Source organism: Chiloscyllium punctatum, chromosome 3 (assembly GCF_047496795.1).
Source record: "Chiloscyllium punctatum isolate Juve2018m chromosome 3, sChiPun1.3, whole genome shotgun sequence".
NCBI classification, from domain to species: Eukaryota; Metazoa; Chordata; class Chondrichthyes; order Orectolobiformes; family Hemiscylliidae; genus Chiloscyllium; species Chiloscyllium punctatum.
The window spans coordinates 10,218,232-10,237,820 of record NC_092741.1 but is presented as its reverse complement, the minus strand read 5'-3'; the positions used below and the strand labels follow the sequence as shown (position 1 = coordinate 10,237,820).

The 19,589-nt window shown below is 57.1% G+C and overlaps 1 protein-coding gene across 1 annotated transcript in view; it reads left to right on the top strand.

Moving 5' to 3' along the window:
• Positions 1 to 19,589, top strand: part of LOC140453925 (dynein axonemal heavy chain 6-like) — a 754,975-nt gene that overhangs the window by 264,452 nt on the left and 470,934 nt on the right. Inside the window, exons 24-25 of the mRNA XM_072548780.1 lie at positions 2,455 to 2,544; positions 3,454 to 3,651. Coding sequence (XP_072404881.1) covers positions 2,455 to 2,544; positions 3,454 to 3,651 — 288 coding nt within the window. The remainder of the gene's footprint in view (positions 1 to 2,454; positions 2,545 to 3,453; positions 3,652 to 19,589) is intronic.

The following is a 19,589-nucleotide window of genomic DNA, read 5'->3' as shown; positions in this document are numbered from 1 at the left end:
GATGGGGACAGTGACCATGATGGGGACAGAGACATTGATGGAGACAGTGACAGTGATGGGGAAAGTGACAGTGAATGGGGACAGTGACAGTGATGGGGTCAGTGACAGTGATGGGGACAGTGACAGTGATGGAGACAGAGACAGTGATGGAGACAGAGACAGTGATGGAGACAGTGACAGTGATGGGGAAAGTGACAGTGATGGAGACAGTGACAGTGATGGGAACAGTGACAGTGATGGGGACAGAGACAGTGATGGAGACAGTGACAGTGATGGAGACAGAGACAGTGATGGAGACAGAGACAGTGATGGGGACAGTGACCATGATGGGGACAGAGACATTGATGGAGACAGTGACAGTGATGGGGAAAGTGACAGTGAATGGGGACAGTGACAGTGATGGGGTCAGTGACAGTGATGGGGACAGTGACAGTGATGGAGACAGAGACAGTGATGGAGACAGAGACAGTGATGGAGACAGTGACAGTGATGGGGAAAGTGACAGTGATGGGGTGAGTGATGGGGACAGAGACAGTGATGGAGACAGTGACAGTGATGGGGAAAGTGACAGTGATGGAGACAGTGACAGTGATGGGGACAGTGACAGTGATGGAGACAGAGACAGTGATGGAGACAGTGACAGTGATGGAGATAGTGATGGGGGCAGTGACAGTGATGGGGACAGAGACATTGATGGGGACCGTGACAGTGATGGGGACAGAGACAGTGATGGGGACAGAGACAGTGATGGGGTCAGTGACAGTGATGGGGACAGAGACAGTGATGGGGACCGTGACAGTGATGGGGACAGAGACAGTGATGGGGTCAGTGACAGTGATGGGGACAGAGACAGTGATGGGGACCGTGACAGTGATAGGGACAGTGACAGTGATGGGGACAGTGACAGTGATGGGGACAGTGACAGTGATGGGGTCAGTGACAGTGATGGGGACAGTGACAGTGATGGGGACAGTGACTGTGATGGAGACAGTGATGGGGACAGAGACAGTGATGGGGACAGAGACAGTGATGGGGACAGAGACAGTGATGGGGACCGTGACAGTGATAGGGACAGTGACAGTGATGGGGTCAGTGACAGTGATGGGGACAGTGACAGTGATGGGGACAGTGACAGTGATGGAGACAGTGACAGTGATGGGGACAGAGACAGTGATGGAGACATTGACAGTAATGGGGACAGTGACAGTAATGGGGACAGTGACAGTGATGGAGACAGTGACAGTAATGGGGTTAGTGACAGTGATGGGGTCAGTGACAGTGATGGGGTCAGTGACAGTGATGGGGACAGTGACAGTGATGGGGACAGGGACAGTGATGGGGACAGAGACAGTGATGGAGAAAGAGACAGTGATGGGGACAGTGACAGTGATGGAGACAGTGACAGTGATGGGGACAGAGACAGTGATGGAGACATTGACAGTAATGGGGACAGTGACAGTGATGGAGACAGTGACTGTGATGGGGACAGTGACAGTGATGGGGACAGTCAGTGATGGGGACAGTGACAGTGATGGGGACAGTGACAGTGATGGGGACAGAGTCAGTGATGGGGACAGTGACATTGATGGGGACAGTGACTGTGATGGCGACAGTGACAGCGATGGGGATAGAGACTGTGATGGGGACAGTGACAGTGATGGGGACAGAGTCAGTGATGGGGACAGTGACAGTGATGGGGACAGTCAGTGATGGGGACAGTGACAGTGATGGGGACAGTGACAGTGATGGCGACAGTGACAGTGATGGCGACAGTGACAGTGATGGGGATAGAGACTGTGATGGGGACAGTGACAGTGATGGGGACAGAGTCAGTGATGGGGACAGTGACAGTGATGGGGACAGTGACAGTGATGGGGACAGTGACAGTGATGGGGACAGAGACAGTGATGGGGACAGAGACAGTGATGGCGACAGAGACAGTGATGGCGACAGTGACAGCGATGGGGTGAGTGACTGTGATGGGGCCAGAGACAGTGATGGGGATAATGACACTGAATGGGGACAGAGACAGTGATTGGGATAGTTACAGTTATGCGGTCAGTGACTGTGATGGGGTCAGTGACTGTGATGGGGTCAGTGACAGTGATGGGGAAAGAGACAGTGATGGGGCAGAGACAGTGATAGGGACAGTGTTGGGGACTGTGACAGTGATGGGGACAGTGATGGGGACTGTGACAGTGATAGGGACAGTGTTGGGGACCGTGACAGTGATGGGGACAGTGATGGGGACTGTGATGGGGACTGTGACAGTGATAGGGACAGTGTTGGGGACCGTGACAGTGATGGGGACAGTGATGGGGACTGTGATGGGGACTGTGACAGTGATGGGGACAGTGTTGGGGACAATGGGATTTGTAAAGACTGTGACAATGATGTGAACATTGATGTTAATGGTGAAGCTGAGACTGTGTGTTTGTGTGTTTCACTCTCCAGGTCTCTCATCCCGTGTTCTTTAAAGAAGCTGTGGAACACATTGTCCGAGCTGCCCGAGTGTTCAGTCAACCTGGGGGACACCTGATGATGGTATATACTGCTTCCTGTTTCCCTCTGTCTGTCTGTCTCTGTCTCTCTCTCACACACACACCCACCCACACCCCCACACCCAGACACACACACACGCACACACATACTACCTCTTTTTCTCTCTCTTTATCCACCTCTCTCTCTCTCTCTCTCGATCTCTATTTCACAGACACATACGCCATCTTTCTCCCTGTCTGCCTACCTCCCTATATCTTTGTGAGTTGGGCTTGGAAACGAGTCTGTCAGGTGGGAGAGTGGATGGGGTGCAGGCACACTGCAGGATACTGTGCACTCAGTGGTCTGAAGTGAGGGTCTGTAGAGGGAGAGAGGAGTGCGGAGAAGCTAATGATCACAAAGGGAGTGAGATATGAACACACCACATGTCTGGCTGTGGAGCAAAGATAGGGAAAACGGGATTCAGCCCCAACTAATATCCCAGGAGGGGTTTTATTGCAAACTAACTTGCTTTTATCTTGTGAACTCCCTCTGTATGTCAGCACAAATGCAGCAGCACTGTACAGTGTACCAATGTTCTCCAGCAAGTTGTCTTGTTCTTTCAGGTTTCCACTCATGGCAATTCTTTGATTACTTTGCCTCCTGACAATTTCTCACCTGGTCACGGAGTGAGTGAAAATGCAGAGTTTCTGGCCACAAATCTCATTGAAACCCCCAAGAAATTTCTGGGAGATCCTTGGAGTTTACGTATTTTACCCTGTGAAATGCAACTTTCTCTCTCTCTCTTTGTTCTCCCCCCCCCCCCCCCCCCAAGTGCTGCCTGTGGGGCTCAGGCTGGTTTTGTTGTGAAGTTTTCATTTCCCAGGCCTGTCGGGTTTGATTGTAGAATGCCTTGTCTGAGGTGTGTTCAGTCCCAAGCCGAACGTTGTTCCCATGCTGTTGTTGTTCACCCAGGTGGGAGTGGACAGTACGGGCAAGTTAACCAACTCCAGCCTGGCCTGCTACGTTGCGGACTGTGAGCTCGCCGTGCTTTCCATCCGACAAAATTACAACCACAGCGACTTCCAGGAGGAACTGAAGAAATTCTTCAAACAGACAGGTGTCAACAATGTGAAGACTGTCCTGCTGCTGACCGACGAGGATCTCATCAAGGTGCAGAGGAAACAGCAACAGGGACAGGGTTTGGATCTCCTCAATCACACTCCAGAAACTGCACTCCCCCAATGGCTGCTGGAGTCAAACAAATACTGACCCACTGAGGGAACGAGAGAGAGAGAGAGAGAGATAGTCCACAGGCTGAGACAGAGAGAGAGAGAGAGAGGGAGTGAGATAGTCCACAGGCTGAGAGAGAGCAAGAGAGGGAGAGAGAGAGAGAGAGACAGGGAGGGAGAGAGACAGGGAGGGAGAGAGACAGGGAGGGAGAGAGAGAGAGGGAGAGAGAGAGAGAGAGAGAGTGCACAGGCCGAGAGGGAGGAGAGAAAGGCCCAGTTTGAGATTACAGAAAGATCAGGGCTCTTCATACATTGACCTGAACAGATTGACAGCCCCTCAATTTACTACTCCATCCAAACAATGCCACCTCTGCAAACTTCACACAGTCCTGACCCTCTGACAGTGTGACACTCCCTCAGCACTGACCCTCTGACAGTGTGACACTCCCTCAGTACTGACCCTCCGACAGTGTGACACTCCCTCAGTACTGACCCTCCGACAGTGCAGCACTCCCTCAGTACTGACCCTCTGACAGTGCGGCACTCCCTCAGTACTGACCCTCCGACAGTGCGGCACTCCCTCAGTACTGACCCTCTGACAGTGCGGCACTCCCTCAGTACTGACCCTCTGACAGTGCGGCACTCCCTCAGCACTGACCCTCCGACAGTGCGGCACTCCCTCAGTACTGACCCTCTGACAGTGCGGCACTCCCTCAGCACTGACCCTCTGACAGTGCGGCACTCCCTCAGTACTGACCCTCTGACAGTGCGGCACTCCCTCAGTACTGACCCTCCGACAGTGCGGCACTCCCTCAGTACTGACCCTCTGACAGTGCGGCACTCCCTCAGCACTGACCCTCTGACAGTGCGGCACTCCCTCAGCACTGACCCTCTGACAGTGCGGCACTCCCTCAGTACTGACCCTCCGACAGTGCGGCACTCCCTCAGCACTGACCCTCTAACAGTGCAGCACTCCCTCAGTACTGACCCTCCGACAGTGCGGCACTCCCTCAGTACTGGCCCTCTGACAGTGCGACACTCCCTCAGTACTGACCCTCCGACAGTGCGGCACTCCCTCAGTACTGGCCCTCTGACAGTGCGGCACTCCCTCAGTACTGACCCTCTGACAGTGCGGCACTCCCTCAGTACTGACCCTCTGACAGTGTGACACTCCCTCAGTACTGACCCTCTGACAGTGCGGCACTCCCTCAGTACTGACCCTCTGACAGTGCAGCCCTCCCTCAGTACTGACCCTCCCACAGTGCGGCACTCCCTCAGTACTGACCCTCTGACAGTGTGACACTCCCTCAGTACTGACCCTCTGACAGTGCGGCACTCCCTCAGTACTGACCCTCTGACAGTGCAGCACACCCTCAGTACTGACCCTGTGACAGTGTGACACTCCCTCAGTACTGACCCTCCGACAGTGCGGCACTCCCTCAGTACTGACCCTCTGACCGTGCAGCACTCCCTCAGCACTGACCCTCTGACAGTGTGGCACTCCCTCAGTACTGACCCTCTGACAGTGCGGCACTCCCTCAGTACTGACCCTCCGACAGTGCGGCACTCCCTCAGTACTGACCCTCCGACAGTGCGGCACTCCCTCAGTACTGACCCTCCGACAGTGCGGCACTCCCTCAGTACTGACCCTCCGACAGTGCGACATTCCCTCAGTACTGACCCTCTGACAGTGTGGCACTCCCTCAGCACTGACCCTCTGACAGTGCAGCACTCCCTCAGTACTGACCCTCTGACAGTGCGGCACTCCCTCAGTACTGACCCTCCGACAGTGCGGCACTCCCTCAGCACTGACCCTCTGACAGTGTGGCACTCCCTCAGTACTGACCCTCTGACAGTGCGGCACTCCCTCAGTACTGACCCTCCGACAGTGCGGCACTCCCTCAGCACTGACCCTCTGACAGTGCAGCACTCCCTCAGTACTAACCCTCTGACAGTGTATCACTCCCTCAGTACTGACCCTCTGACTGTGCGGCACTCCCTCAGTACTGCCCCTTGACAGTGCGGCACTCCCTCAGCACTGACCCTCTGACAGTGTGGCACTCCCTCAGCACTGACCCTCTGACAGAGTGGCACTCCCTCAGTACTGACCCTCTGACAGTGCGGCACTCCCTCAGTACTGACCCTCTGACAGTGCAGCACTCCCTCAGTACTGACCCTCTGACAGTGCGACTCTCCCTCAGTACTGACCCTCTGACAGTGCGACACTCCCTCAGTACTGACCCTCTGACAGTGCAGCACTCCCTCAGTATTGACCCTCGGAGAGTGCAGCACTCCCTCAGTACTGACCCTCTGACAGTGCGGCACTCCCTCAGTACTGACCCTCTGACAGTGCGGCACTCCCTCAGTACTGACCCTCTGACAGTGTGACACTCCCTCAGCACTGACCCTCTGACAGTGCGGCACTCCCTCAGCACTGACCCTCTGACAGTGTGGCACTCCCTCAGTACTGACCCCCTGACAGTGCCCACTCCCTCAGTACTGACTCTCTGACAGTGCGGCACTCCCTCAGCACTGACCCTCTGACAGTGCGGCACTCCCTCAGTACTGACCCTCTGACAGTGCGGCACTCCCTCAGTACTGACCCTCTGACAGTGCGGCACTCCCTCAGCACTGACCCTCTGACAGTGTGGCACTCCCTCAGCACTGACCCTCTGACAGTGTGGCACTCCCTCAGTACTGACCCTCTGACAGTGTGGCACTCCCTCAGCACTGACCCTCTGACAGTGCAGCACTCCCTCAGTACTGACCCTCTGACAGTGTGGCACTCCCTCAGCACTGACCCTCTGACAGTGCAGCACTCCCTCAGTACTGACCCTCTGACAGTGCGGCCCTCTCTTGATGATGAATTGTGAGGCCGTACCATGGTGTCTGGTTGTTGGATTGTTACTGACAGAAGGTTGTCTGGGTTTCTTTCACCCAGGAGCTGTCCTCAGCAGCAGAGCCCTCTCTGGATCTGGGCATTCTTGCCTTGCACTTTGGATTCTGCAGCTCTGCCACGTTCAGGGGGCCCTCCAGGTTCAGACTGAAGTTGGGCTGGGCAGTTTCCAAACAGCCCCCGGGGCAGAGACAGTGGTGCCTGCACATCTCCCCCCATCCACCTGGACAGCTCGCCCTCATAGCACCCCACAAACCCTCGTAACTATCTGAGGGAGGACGGAGAGAGTTTGAGTCTGAGGGAAAGTGAGTGTGTGAGAGTCTGAAGGCAAGGAGGGAGAGAGTGAGTGTCTGAGGTGGAGGAGAGAGAGAGAGGGAGAGTGAGGGGGAGGAGGGAGAGAGTGAGAGTCTGAGGGGGAGGAGAGAGAGAGGGAGAGTGAGGGGGAGGAGGGAGAGAGTGAGAGTCTGAGGGGGAGGAGAGAGAGAGTGAGAATATGAGGGGGAGGAGGGAGAGAGTGAGTCTGAGGGGGAGGAGAGAGAGAGTGAGTGTCTGAGGGGAAGGAGGGAGAGAGTGAGTGTCTGAGGGGGAGGAGAGAGAGAGGGAGAGTGAGGGGGAGGAGGGAGAGAGTTAGAGTCTGAGGGGGAGGAGGGAGAGAGTGAGTGTCTGAGGGGGAGGAGAGAGAGAGTGGAAATATGAAGGGAGGAGGGAGAGAGTGAGTCTGAGGGGGAGGAGGGAGAGAGTGATTCTGAGGGGGAGGAGGGAGAGAGTGAGTGTCTGAGGGGGAGGAGGGAGAGAGTGAGTGTCTGAGGGGAAGGAGGTGGAGAGTGAGTGTCTGAGAGAGAGGAGGGAGAGAGGGAGAGTGAGGGGGAGGAGGGAGAGTGAGAGTCTGAGGGGGAGGAGGGAGAGAGTGAGTGTCTGAGGGAAAGTGAGTGTGTGACAGTCTGAGGGGAAGGAGGAAGAGAGTGAGTCTGAGGGGGAGGAGGGAGAGAGTGAGTCTGAGGGGGAGGAGGGAGAGAGTGAGTGTCTGAGGGGGAGGAGAGAGAGAGTGAGAATATGAAGGGAGGAGGGAGAGAGTGAGTCTGAGGGGGAGGAGGGAGAGTGATTCTGAGGGGGAGGAGGGAGAGAGTGAGTGTCTGAGGGGGAGGAGGGAGAGAGTGAGTGTCTGAGGGGAAGGAGGTAGAGAGTGAGTGTCTGAGGGAGAGGAGGGAGAGAGGGAGAGTGAGGGGGAGGAGGGAGAGTGAGAGTCTGAGGGGGAGGAGGGAGAGAGTGAGTGTCTGAGGGAAAGTGAGTGTGTGACAGTCTGAGGGGAAGGAGGAAGAGAGTGAGTCTGAGGGGGAGGAGGGAGAGAGTGAGTCTGAGGGGGAGGAGAGAGAGAGGGAGAGTGAGGGGGAGGAGGGAGAGTGAGAGTCTGAGGGGGAGGAGGGAGAGAGTGAGTGTCTGAGGGAAAGTGAGTGTGTGACAGTCTGAGGGGAAGGAGGGAGAGAGTGAGAGTCTGAGGGGGAGGAGAGAGAGAGTGAGAATATGAGGGGGAGGAGGGAGAGAGTGAGAGTCTGAGGGGGAGGAGGGAGAGAGTGAGTGTCTGAGGGGGAGGAGGGAGAGAGTTAGAGTCTGAGGGGGAGGAGAGAGAGAGGGAGAGTGAGGGGGAGGAGGGAGAGAGTGAGAGTCTGAGGGGGAGGAGGGAGAGAGTGAGTGTCTGAGGGAAAGTGAGTGTGTGACAGTCTGAGGGGAAGGAGGGAGAGAGTGAGAGTCTGAGGGGGAGGAGAGAGAGAGTGAGAATATGAAGGGAGGAGGGAGAGAGTGAGTCTGAGGGGGAGGAGGGAGAGAGTGAGTCTGAGGGGGAGGAGGGAGAGAGTGAGTGTCTGAGGGGAAGGAGGGAGAGAGTGAGTGTCTGAGGGGAAAGAGGGAGAGAGTGAGAGAGTGTGAGGGGAGGAGGGAGAGAGTGAGAGTCTGAGGGGGAGGAGAGAGAGAGTGAGAATATGAAGGGAGGAGGGAGAGAGTGAGTCTGAGGGGGAGGAGGGAGAGAGTGAGTCTGAGGGGGAGGAGGGAGAATGTGAGTCTGAGGGGGAGGAGGGAGAGAGTGAGTGTCTGAGGGAAAGTGAGTGTGTGACAGTCTGAGGGGAAGGAGGGAGAGAGTGAGAGTCTGAGGGGGAGGAGAGAGAGAGTGAGTGTCTGAGGGGAAGGAGAGAGAGAGTGAGAATATGAGGGGGAGGATGGAGAGAGTGAGAGTCTGAGGGGAAGGAGGGAGAGAGTGAGAGAGTGTGAGGGGAGGAGGGAGAGAGTGAGAGTCTGAGGGGGAGGAGGGAGAGAGTAAGAACATGAAGGGAGTTGGGAGAGAGTGAGAGTCTGAGGGGGAGGGAGGGTGAGTGGGGGTGTCTGTGGGGGAAGAGGGAGAGAGTGAGAGTGTGAGGGGGAGGAGGGAGAGAGTGACAGAGTGTGAGGGGAGGAGGGAGAGAGTGAGTGTCTGAGGGGGAGGAAGGAGAGAGTGTGAGGGGAGGAGGGAGTGAGTGTCTGAGGGGGAGGAGGGAGAGTGTTAGAGAGTCTGAGGGGAAGGAGGGTGAGTGGGGGTGTCTGTGGGGGAAGAGGGAGAGAGGGAGAATATGAGGGGGAGGAGGGAGAGAGTGAGAGTCTGAGGGGGAGGAGGGAGAGAGTGAGAGTCTGAGGGGGAGGAGGGAGAGAGTGAGGGGGAGGAGGGCGAATGTGAGTGTCCGAGGGGGAGGAGGGAGAGAGTGAGAGAGTGTGAGGGGAGGAGGGAGAGAGTGAGTGTCTGAGGGGAAGGAGGGAGAGAGTGAGTGTCTGAGGGGAAAGAGGGAGAGAGTGAGAGAGTGTGAGGGGAGGAGGGAGAGAGTGAGAGTCTGAGGGGAAGGAGAGAGAGAGTGAGTGTCTGAGGGGGAGGAGGGAGAGAGTGAGAGAGTGTGAGGGGAGGAGGGAGAGAGTGAGAGTCTGAGGGGGAGGAGGGAGAGAGTGAGAATATGAAGGGAGGAGGGAGAGAGTGAGTGTCTGAGGGGGAGGAGGGAGAGAGTGAGAGTGTGAGGGGGAGGAGGGAGAGAGTGACAGAGTGTGAGGGGTGGAGGGAGAGAGTGAGTGTCTGAGGGGGAGGAAGGAGAGAGTGTGAGGGGAGGAGGGAGTGAGTGTCTGAGGGGGAGGAGGGAGAGTGTTAGAGAGTCTGAGGGGAAGGAGGGTGAGTGGGGGTGTCTGTGGGGGAAGAGGGAGAGAGTGAGAATATGAGGGGGAGGAGGGAGAGAGTGAGAGTCTGAGGGGGAGGAGGGCGAATGTGAGTGTCCGAGGGGGAGGAGGGAGAGAGTGAGAAAGCGTGAGGGGAGGAGGGAGAGAGTGAGTGTCTGAGGGGGAGGTGGGAGAGAGTGAGAATATGAGGGGGAGGAGGGAGAGAGTGTGAGAGTGTGAGGGGGAGGAGGGAGAGAGTGAGTGTCTGAGGGGGAGGAGGGAGAGAGTGAGAATATGAGGGGGAGGAGGGAGAGAGTGAGAGTCTGAGGGGGAGGAGGGAGAGAGTGTGAGAGTGTGAGGGGGAGGAGGGAGAGAGTGAGAGTCTGAGGGGGAGGAGGGAGAGAGTGAGAATATGAGGGGGAGGAGGGAGAGAGTGAGAATATGAGGGGGAGGAGGGAGAGAGTGAGACAGTGTGGGGGGAGGAGGGAGAGAGTGAGTGTTTTTTGGGGAGGAGGGAGGGAGTGAGTGTGCGTGAGGGGGAGGAAGGAGAGAGTGAGAGTCTGAGGGGGAGGAGGGAGAGAGTGAGAATATGAGGGGAGGAGGGAGGGAGTGAGAGTCTGAGGGGGAGGAGGGAGAGAGTGAGAATATGAGGGGAGGAGGGAGGGAGTGAATGTCTGAGGGGGAGGAGGGAGGGAGTGAATGTCTGAGGGGGAGGAGGGGAGGAGGGAGAGACTGTGTGTCTGGGGGGAGGTGGGAGAGAGAATCTGAGGGAGAGGAGGGAGGGAGTGAGTGTCTGAGGGGAAGGAGGGAGAGGGTGAGTGTCTGAGGGGGAGGTGGGAGAGAGTGAGAATATGAGGGGGAGGAGGGAGAGAGTGTGAGAGTGTGAGGGGGAGGAGGGAGAGAGTGAGTGTCTGAGGGGGAGGAGGGAGAGAGTGAGAATATGAGGGGAGGAGGGAGGGAGTGAATGTCTGAGGGGGAGGAGGGAGGGAGTGAATGTCTGAGGGGGAGGAGGGGAGGAGGGAGAGACTGTGTGTCTGGGGGGAGGTGGGAGAGAGAATCTGAGGGAGAGGAGGGAGGGAGTGAGTGTCTGAGGGGAGGAGGGAGAGAGTGAGTGTCTGAGGGGGAGGTGGGAGAGAGTGAGAATATGAGGGGGAGGAGGGAGAGAGTGTGAGAGTGTGAGGGGGAGGAGGGAGAGGAGGGAGAGAGTGAGTGTCTGAGGGGGAGGAGGGAGAGAGTGAGAATATGAGGGGGAGGAGGGAGAGAGTGAGAGTCTGAGGGGGAGGAGGGAGAGAGTGTGAGAGTGTGAGGGGGAGGAGGGAGAGAGTGAGAGTCTGAGGGGGAGGAGGGAGAGAGTGAGAATATGAGGGGGAGGAGGGAGAGAGTGAGAATATGATGGGGAGGAGGGAGAGAGTGAGACAGTGTGGGGGGAGGAGGGAGAGAGTGAGTGTTTTTTGGGGAGGAGGGAGGGAGTGAGTGTGCGTGAGGGGGAGGAAGGAGAGAGTGAGAGTCTGAGGGGGAGGAGGGAGAGAGTGAGAATATGAGGGGAGGAGGGAGAGAGTGTGAGAGTGTGAGGGGGAGGAGGGAGAGGAGGGAGAGAGTGAGTGTCTGAGGGGGAGGAGGGAGAGAGTGAGAATATGAGGGGGAGGAGGGAGAGAGTGAGAGTCTGAGGGGGAGGAGGGAGAGAGTGTGAGAGTGTGAGGGGGAGGAGGGAGAGAGTGAGAGTCTGAGGGGGAGGAGGGAGAGAGTGAGAATATGAGGGGGAGGAGGGAGAGAGTGAGAATATGATGGGGAGGAGGGAGAGAGTGAGACAGTGTGGGGGGAGGAGGGAGAGAGTGAGTGTTTTTTGGGGAGGAGGGAGGGAGTGAGTGTGCGTGAGGGGGAGGAAGGAGAGAGTGAGAGTCTGAGGGGGAGGAGGGAGAGAGTGAGAATATGAGGGGAGGAGGGAGAGAGTGAGAGTCTGAGGGGGAGGAGGGAGAGAGTGAGAATATGAGGGGAGGAGGGAGGGAGTGAATGTCTGAGGGGGAGGAGGGAGGGAGTGAATGTCTGAGGGGGAGGAGGGGAGGAGGGAGAGACTGTGTGTCTGGGGGGAGGTGGGAGAGAGAATCTGAGGGAGAGGAGGGAGGGAGTGAGTGTCTGAGGGGAAGGAGGGAGAGGGTGAGAGTCTGAGGGGGAGGAAGGAGAGAGTGAGTGTCAGAGGAGGAGGAGAGAGAGAGTGTGAGGGGGAGGAGGGAGAGAGTGAGGGTCTGAGGGGGAGGAGAGAGAGTGAGAATTTGAGAGGGAAGAGGGAGAGAGTGAGAGTGAGGGGGAGGAGGGAGAGAGTCTGAGGGGGAGGCAGGAGAGAGTGAGAGTGAGGGGGAGGAGGGAGAGTGTCTGAGGGGGAGGATGGAGAGAGTGAGTGTCTGAGGGATGGGAGGGAGAGAGTGAGTGTCTGAGGGGGAGGAAGGAGAGATTGAGAGAGTCTGAGGGGGAGGAGAGAGAGTGTGAGGAGTGGGAGGGAGAGAGTGAGAATATGAGGGGGAGGAGGGAGAGAGTGAGTGTCTGAGGAGGAGGAGGGAGAGTGTGAGTGTCTGAGGAGGAGGAGGGAGAGAGTGAGAGGGGGAGGAGGGAGAGAGAGATGTGAGGGGGAGGAGAGAGAGAGTGAGTGAGCGTGAGGGGGAGGAGGGAAAGTGTGAGTGTCTGAGGAGGAGGAGGGAGAGAGTGAGAGGGGGAGGAGAGAGTGTGAGTGTCTGAGGGGGAGGAGAGAGAGAGTGAGAGTGTGAGGGGGAGGAGGGAGAGAGTGAGTGTGTGAGGGGGAGGAGAGAGAGAGTGAGAGTGTGAGGGGGAGGAGAGAGAGAGTGAGAGTGTGAGGGGGAGGAGGGAGAGAGTGAGTGTGTGAGGGGGAGGAGAGAGAGAGTGAGAGTGTGAGGGGGAGGAGAGAGAGAGTGAGAGTGTGAGGGGGAGGAGGGAGAGAGTGAGTGTCTGACAGGGAGGTAAAAGAGTGTCTGACAGTCTGAGAGGGAGGAGGGAGAGAGTGAGGGTCTGAGGGTGAGGAGGGAGAGAGTGAGGGTCTGAGGGGGAGGAGAGAGAGTGAGAGTGTGAGGGGGAGGAGGGAGAGAGGGAGTGAGAGTGTGAGGGGGAGGAGGGAGAGAGTGAGTGTCTGAGGGTCAGGAGGGAGAGTGTGAGAGAGTCTGAGGGGGAGGAGAGAGAGTGAGAGAGTCTGAGGGGTAGGTAGGTGAGTGTGAGTGTCAGAGGGAGAGGAGGGAGAGTGTGAGAGTCTGAGGGGTAGGTAGGTGAGTGTGAGTGTCAGAGGGAGAGGAGGGAGAGTGTGAGAGTCTGAGGGTGAGGAGAGAGAGAGTGAGTATGTGAGGGGAGGAGAGAGAGAGTGAGTGTCTCAGGGAGAGGAGGGAAAGTGAGACAGTCTGAGGGGGAGGAAGGAGAAAGTGAGTGTCTGAGGGGAGGAGGGGGAGTGAGAGAGTTTGAGGAGGAGGGAGAGAGTGAGTGTCTGAGGGTGTGAGGGGAGAGTGTGAGAGTGTGTGAGGGGGAGGGAGAGTGTGAGGGGAAGGAGAAAGATAGTGTGAGGGGAGGAGGGAGAGAGTGAGGGTGTGAGGGGAGGAGGGAGAGAGTGAGGAGGGAGTGAGTGAGGAGTGAGTGAGTGAGGAGTAAGTGAGTGAGTAGTGAGTGAGGAGTCAGTGAGCAAGGAGTGAATGAGACGTGTGAGTGAGGAGTGAGTGAGTGAGGAGTAAGTGAGCGAGGAGGGAGTGAGGAGAGAGTAAGTGAGGAGTGAGTGGGAGTGAGTGAGTGAGAGAGTCTGAGGGGGAGGAGAAAGATTGTGTGAGAGTGTGAGGGGGAGGAGGGAGAGAGTGAGAGCCTGAGGGGAGGAGGGAGAGAGTGAGAGCCTGAGGGGAGGAGGGAGAGTGAGAGCCTGAGGGGAGGAGGGAGAGAGTGAGAGTCTGAGGGGAGGAGGGAGAGTGAGTGTCTGAGGGTGAGGAGGAAGAGAGTGAGAGTGTCTGAGGGGGAGGAAGGAGAGAGTGAGAGTCTGAGGGGAGGAGGGAGAGAGTGAGAGTCTGAGGGGAAGAGGGAGAGAGTGAGAGCCTGAGGGGAGGAGGGAGAGTGAGTGTCTGAGGGTGAGGAGGAAGAGAGTGAGAGTCTGAGGGGAGGAGGGAGAGTGAGTGTCTGAGGGGGAGGAGGGAGAGAGTGTGACTCTGAAGGGGAGGAGGGAGAGAGGGAGATTCTGAGGGCGAGGAGGGAGAGAGTGACTGTCTGAGGTGGTTGAGGGAGAGGGTGAGTGTGTGAGGGGGCGGAGGGACAGAGTGTGAGAGTCTGAGGGGGAGGACAAAGAGTGTGTGAGAGTGTGAGGGGAAGGAGGGAGAGAGTGAGGAGTGAGTGTGTGTGGAGTGAGTGAGGAGTCAGTGAGCAAGGAGTGAATGAGACGTGTGAGTGAGGAGTGAGTGAGTGAGGAGTGAGTGGGAGTGAGTGAGTGAGAGAGACTGAGGGGGAGGAGAAAGATTGTGTGAGAGTGTGAGGGGGAGGAGGGAGAGAGTGAGAGCCTGAGGGGGAGGAGGGAGAGAGGGAGAGTCTGAAGGGGTGGAGGGAGAGTGAGTGTCTGAGGGGGAGGAGGGAGAGAGTGAGAGCCTGAGGGGGAGGAGGGAGAGAGGGAGAGTCTGAAGGGGAGGAGGGAGAGAGGGAGATTCTGAGGGCAAGGAGGGAGAGAGTGACTGTCTGAGGTGGTTGAGGGAGAGGGTGAGAGTGTGAGGGGGCGGAGGGACAGAGTGTGAGAGTCTGAGGGGGAGGACAAAGAGTGTGTGAGAGTGTGAGGGGGAGGAGGGAGAGAGTGAGAGTCCGAGGGGAGGAGTTGGAGAATGAGAGTGAGTGAGGAGTGAGTGAGTGAGGAGTAAGTGAGTGAGGAGTGAGTGAGGAGTGAGTGAGGAGTGATTGAGTGAGGAGTGAGTGGGGAGTGAGTGAGTGGGGAGTGAGTGAGGAGTGAGTGAGTGAGGAGTGAGTGGGGAGTGAGTGAGGAGTGAGTGAGTGAGGAGTGTGAGTGAGGAGTGAGTGAGGAGTGAGTGAGGAGTGAGTGAGGAGTGAGTGCGTGAGGAGTGAGTGAGGAGTGAGTGGGGAGTGAGTGAGGAGTGAATGAGTGAGGAGTGAGTGGGGAGTGAGTGAGGAGTGAGTGAGTGAGGAGTGAGTGGGGAGTGAGTGAGGAGTGAGTGAGTGAGGAGTGAGTGCGTGAGGAGTGAGTGAGGAGTGAATGAGTGAGTGGGGAGTGAGTGAGGAGTGAGTGAGGGAGGAGTGAGTGAGTGAGGAGTGAGTGAGTGAGGAGTGAGTGAGGAGTGAGTGAGGAGTGAGTGAGTGAGGAGTGAGTGGGGAGTGAGTGAGGAGTGAATGAGTGAGTGGGGAGTGAGTGAGTGAGGAGTGAGTGAGTGAGGAGTGAGTGCGTGAGGAGTGAGTGAGGAGTGAATGAGTGAGTGGGGAGTGAGTGAGTGAGTGAGGAGTGAGTGAGTGAGGAGTGAGTGGGGAGTGAGTGAGGAGTGAGTGAGTGAGGAGTGAATGAGTGAGTGGGGAGTGAGTGAGTGAGTGAGGAGTGAGTGAGTAAGTGAGGAGTGAGTGAGTGAGGAGTGAGTGAGTGAGGAGTGAGTGAGTGGGGAGTGAGTGAGGAGTGAGTGCGTGAGGAGTGAGTGAGGAGTGAATGAGTGAGTGGGGAGTGAGTGAGTGAGTGAGGAGTGAGTGAGTAAGTGAGGAGTGAGTGAGTGAGGAGTGAGTGAGTGGGGAGTGAGTGAGGAGTGAGTGCGTGAGGAGTGAGTGAGGAGTGAGTGAGTGAGTGGGGAGTGAGTGAGTGAATGAGGAGTGAGTGAGTGAGGAGTGAGTGGGGAGTGAGTGAGGAGTGAGTGGGGAGTGAGTGAGGGGGGAGTGAGGGGGGAGTGAGTGGGGAGTGAGTGCGTGAGGAGTGAGTGAGGAGTGAGTGAGTGAGTGAGGAGTGAGTGAGGAGTGAGTGGGGAGTGAGTGAGGAGTGAGTGGGGAGTGAGTGAGGGGGGAGTGAGGGGGGAGTGAGTGGGGAGTGAGTGCGTGAGGAGTGAGTGAGGAGTGAGTGGGGAGTGAGTGGGGAGTGAGGAGTGAGTGAGTGAGGAGTGAGTGGGGAGTGAGTGAGGGGGAGTGAGGGGGGAGTGAGTGAGGAGTGAGTGGGGAGTGAGTGAGGAGTGAGTGAGTGAGTGAGGAGTGAGTGAGGAGTGAGTGAGGAGTGAGTGAGTGGGGAGTGAGTGAGTAGGAGTGAGTTGGGAGTGAGTGAGTGTGAGTGAGGAGTGAGTGGGGAGTGAGTGGGGAGTGAGTGAGTGAGTGAGTGAGGAATGAGTGTGGAGTGAGTGTGAGAAGTGAGTGAGTGGGGAGTGAGTGAGTGAGGAGTGAGTGGGGAGTGAGTGTGAGGAGTGAGTGAGGAGTGAGTGAGGAGTGAGTGGGGAGTGAGTGGTGAGTGAGTGTGGAGTAAGTGTGAGAATTGAGTGAGTGGGGAGTGAGTGAGTGAGGAGTGAGTGAGTGAGGAATGAGTGTGGAGTGAGTGTGAGAAGTGAGTGAGTGGGGAGTGAGTGAGTGAGGAGTAAGTGAGCGAGGAGTGAGTGAGGAGTGAGTAAGTGAGGAGTGAGTGGGGAGTGAGTGAGTGAGAGAGTCTGAGGGGGAGGAGAAAGATTGTGTGAGAGTGTGAGGGGGAGGAGGGAGAGAGTGAGAGCCTGAGGGGAGGAGGGAGAGTGAGAGCCTGAGGGGAGGAGGGAGAGTGAGAGTCTGAGGGGAGGAGGGAGAGTGAGTGTCTGAGGGGGAGGAGGGAGAGAGTGAGAGTCTGAGGGGAGGAGGGAGAGTGAGTGTCTGAGGGGGAGGAGGGAGAGAGTGAGAGCCTGAGGGGGAGGAGGGAGAGAGGGAGAGTCTGAAGGGGAGGAGGGAGAGAGGGAGATTCTGAGGGCAAGGAGGGAGAGAGTGACTGAGGTGGTTGAGGGAGAGGTTGAGAGTGTGAGGGGGCGGAGGGACAGAGTGTGAGAGTCTGAGGGGGAGGACAAAGAGTGTGTGAGAGTGTGAGGGGGAGGAGGGAGAGAGCGAGAGTCCGAGGGGAGAAGTTGGAGAATGAGAGTGAGTGAGTGAGGAGTGAGTGAGGAGTGAGTGAGTGAGGAGTGAGTGAGGAGTAAGTGAGTGAGGAATGAGTGAGGAGTAAGCAAGCGAGGAGTGAGTGAGGAGTGAGTGAGGGAGGAGTGAGTGGGGAGTGAGTGAGTGAGGAGTGAGTGAGGAGTGAGTGAGGAGTGAGTGAGGGAGGAGTGAGTGGGGAGTGAGTGAGTGAGGAGTGAGTGAGTGAGGAGTGAGTGTGTGAGGAGTGAGTGAGTGAGTGGGGAGTGAGTGTGAGGAGTGAGGAGTGAGTGAGGAGTGAGTGAGTGAGGAGTGAGTGTGTGAGGAGTGAGTGAGTGAGTGGGGAGTGAGTGGGGAGTGAGTGTGAGGAGTGAGGAATGAGTGAGGAGTAAGCAAGCGAGGAGTGAGTGAGGAGTGAGTGAGGGAGGAGTGAGTGGGGAGTGAGTGAGTGAGGAGTGAGTGAGGAGTGAGTGAGGAGTGAGTGAGGGAGGAGTGAGTGGGGAGTGAGTGAGTGAGGAGTGAGTGAGGAGTGAGTGAGTGAGGAGTGAGTGTGTGAGGAGTGAGTGAGTGAGTGGGGAGTGAGTGGGGAGTGAGTGTGAGGAGTGAGGAGTGAGTGAGGAGTGAGTGAGTGGGGAGTGAGTGAGTGAGGAGTGAGTGAGGAGTGAGTGAGTGTGGAGTGAGTGAGGTGCGGAGTGAGTGGGGAGTGAGTGAGTGAGGAGTGAGTGAGGATTGAATGAGTGAGTGAGTGAGGAGTGAGTGAGTGAGGAGTGAGTGAGTGAGGAGTGAGTGGGGAGTGAGTGAGGAGTGAATGAGTGAGTGGGGAGTGAGTGAGTGAGTGAGGAGTGAGTGAGTGAGGAGTGAGTGCGTGAGGAGTGAGTGAGGAGTGAATGAGTGAGTGGGGAGTGAGTGAGTGAGTGAGGAGTGAGTGAGTGAGGAGTGAGTGGGGAGTGAGTGAGGAGTGAGTGCGTGAGGAGTGAGTGAGGAGTGAATGAGTGAGTGGGGAGTGAGTGAGTGAGTGAGGAGTGAGTGAGTAAGTGAGGAGTGAGTGAGTGAGGAGTGAGTGAGTGAGGAGTGAGTGAGTGGGGAGTGAGTGAGGAGTGAGTGCGTGAGGAGTGAGTGAGGAGTGAATGAGTGAGTGGGGAGTGAGTGAGGAGTGAGTGAGTAAGTGAGGAGTGAGTGAGTGAGGAGTGAGTGAGTGGGGAGTGAGTGAGGAGTGAGTGCGTGAGGAGTGAGTGAGGAGTGAGTGAGTGAGTGGGGAGTGAGTGAGTGAGTGAGGAGTGAGTGAGTGAGGAGTGAGTGGGGAGTGAGTGAGGGGGGAGTGAGGGGGGAGTGAGTGGGGAGTGAGTGCGTGAGGAGTGAGTGAGGAGTGGTTGAGGAGTGAGTGGGGAGTGAGTGAGGAGTGAGTGGGGAGTGAGTGAGGGGGGAGTGAGTGGGGAGTGAGTGCGTGAGGAGTGAGTGAGGAGTGAGTGGGGAGTGAGTGGGGAGTGAGAAGTGAGTGAGTGAGGAGTGAGTGGGGAGTGAGTGAGGGGGAGTGAGGGGGAGTGAGTGAGGAGTGAGTGGGGAGTGAGTGAGGAGTGAGTGAGGAGTGAGTGAGTGGGGAGTGAGTGAGTAGGAGTGAGTTGGGAGCGAGTGTGTGTGAGTGAGGAGTGAGTGGGGAGTGAGTGGGGAGTGAGTGAGTGAGTGAGGAATGAGTGTGGAGTGTGTGAGAAGTGAGTGAGTGGGGAGTGAGTGAGTGAGGAGTGAGTGGGGAGTGAGTGTGAGGAGTGAGTGAGGAGTGAGTGAGGAGTGAGTGGGGAGTGAGTGGTGAGTGAGTGTGGAGTAAGTGTGAGAATTGAGTGAGTGGGGAGTGAGTGAGTGAGGAGTGAGTGAGTGAGGAATGAGTGTGGAGTGAGTGTGAGAAGTGAGTGAGTGGGGAGTGAGTGAGTGAGGAGTAAGTGAGCGAGGAGTGAGTGAGGAGTGAGTAAGTGAGGAGTGAGTGGGGAGTGAGTGTCTGAGGTGGAGGAGGGAGAGAGTGAGAGTCTGAGGGGAGGAGGGAGAGTGAGTGTCTGAGGGGGAGGAGGGAGAGAGTGAGATCCTGAGGGGGAGGAGGGAGAGAGGGAGAGTCTGAAGGGGAGGAGGGAGAGAGGGAGATTCTGAGGGCAAGGAGGGAGAGAGTGACTGAGGTGGTTGAGGGAGAGGTTGAGAGTGTGAGGGGGCGGAGGGACAGAGTGTGAGAGTCTGAGGGGGAGGACAAAGAGTGTGTGAGAGTGTGAGGGGGAGGAGGGAGAGAGCGAGAGTCCGAGGGGAGGAGTTGGAGAATGAGAGTGAGTGAGTGAGGAGTGAGTGAGGAGTGAGTGAGTGAGGAGTGAGTGAGGAGTAAGTGAGTGAGGAATGAGTGAGGAGTAAGCAAGCGAGGAGTGAGTGAGGAGTGAGTGAGGGAGGAGTGAGTGGGGAGTGAGTGAGTGAGGAGTGAGTGAGGAGTGAGTGAGGAGTGAGTGAGGGAGGAGTGAGTGGGGAGTGAGTGAGTGAGGAGTGAGTGAGGAATGAGTGAGTGAGGAGTGAGTGTGTGAGGAGTGAGTGAGTGAGTGGGGAGTGAGTGGGGAGTGAGTGTGAGGAGTGAGGAGTGAGTGAGGAGTGAGTGAGTGGGCAGTGAGTGAGTGAGGAGTGAGTGAGGAGTGAGTGAGTGTGGAGTGAGTGAGGTGCGGAGTGAGTGGGGAGTGAGTGAGTGAGGAGTGAGTGAGGATTGAATGAGTGAGTGAGGATTGAAT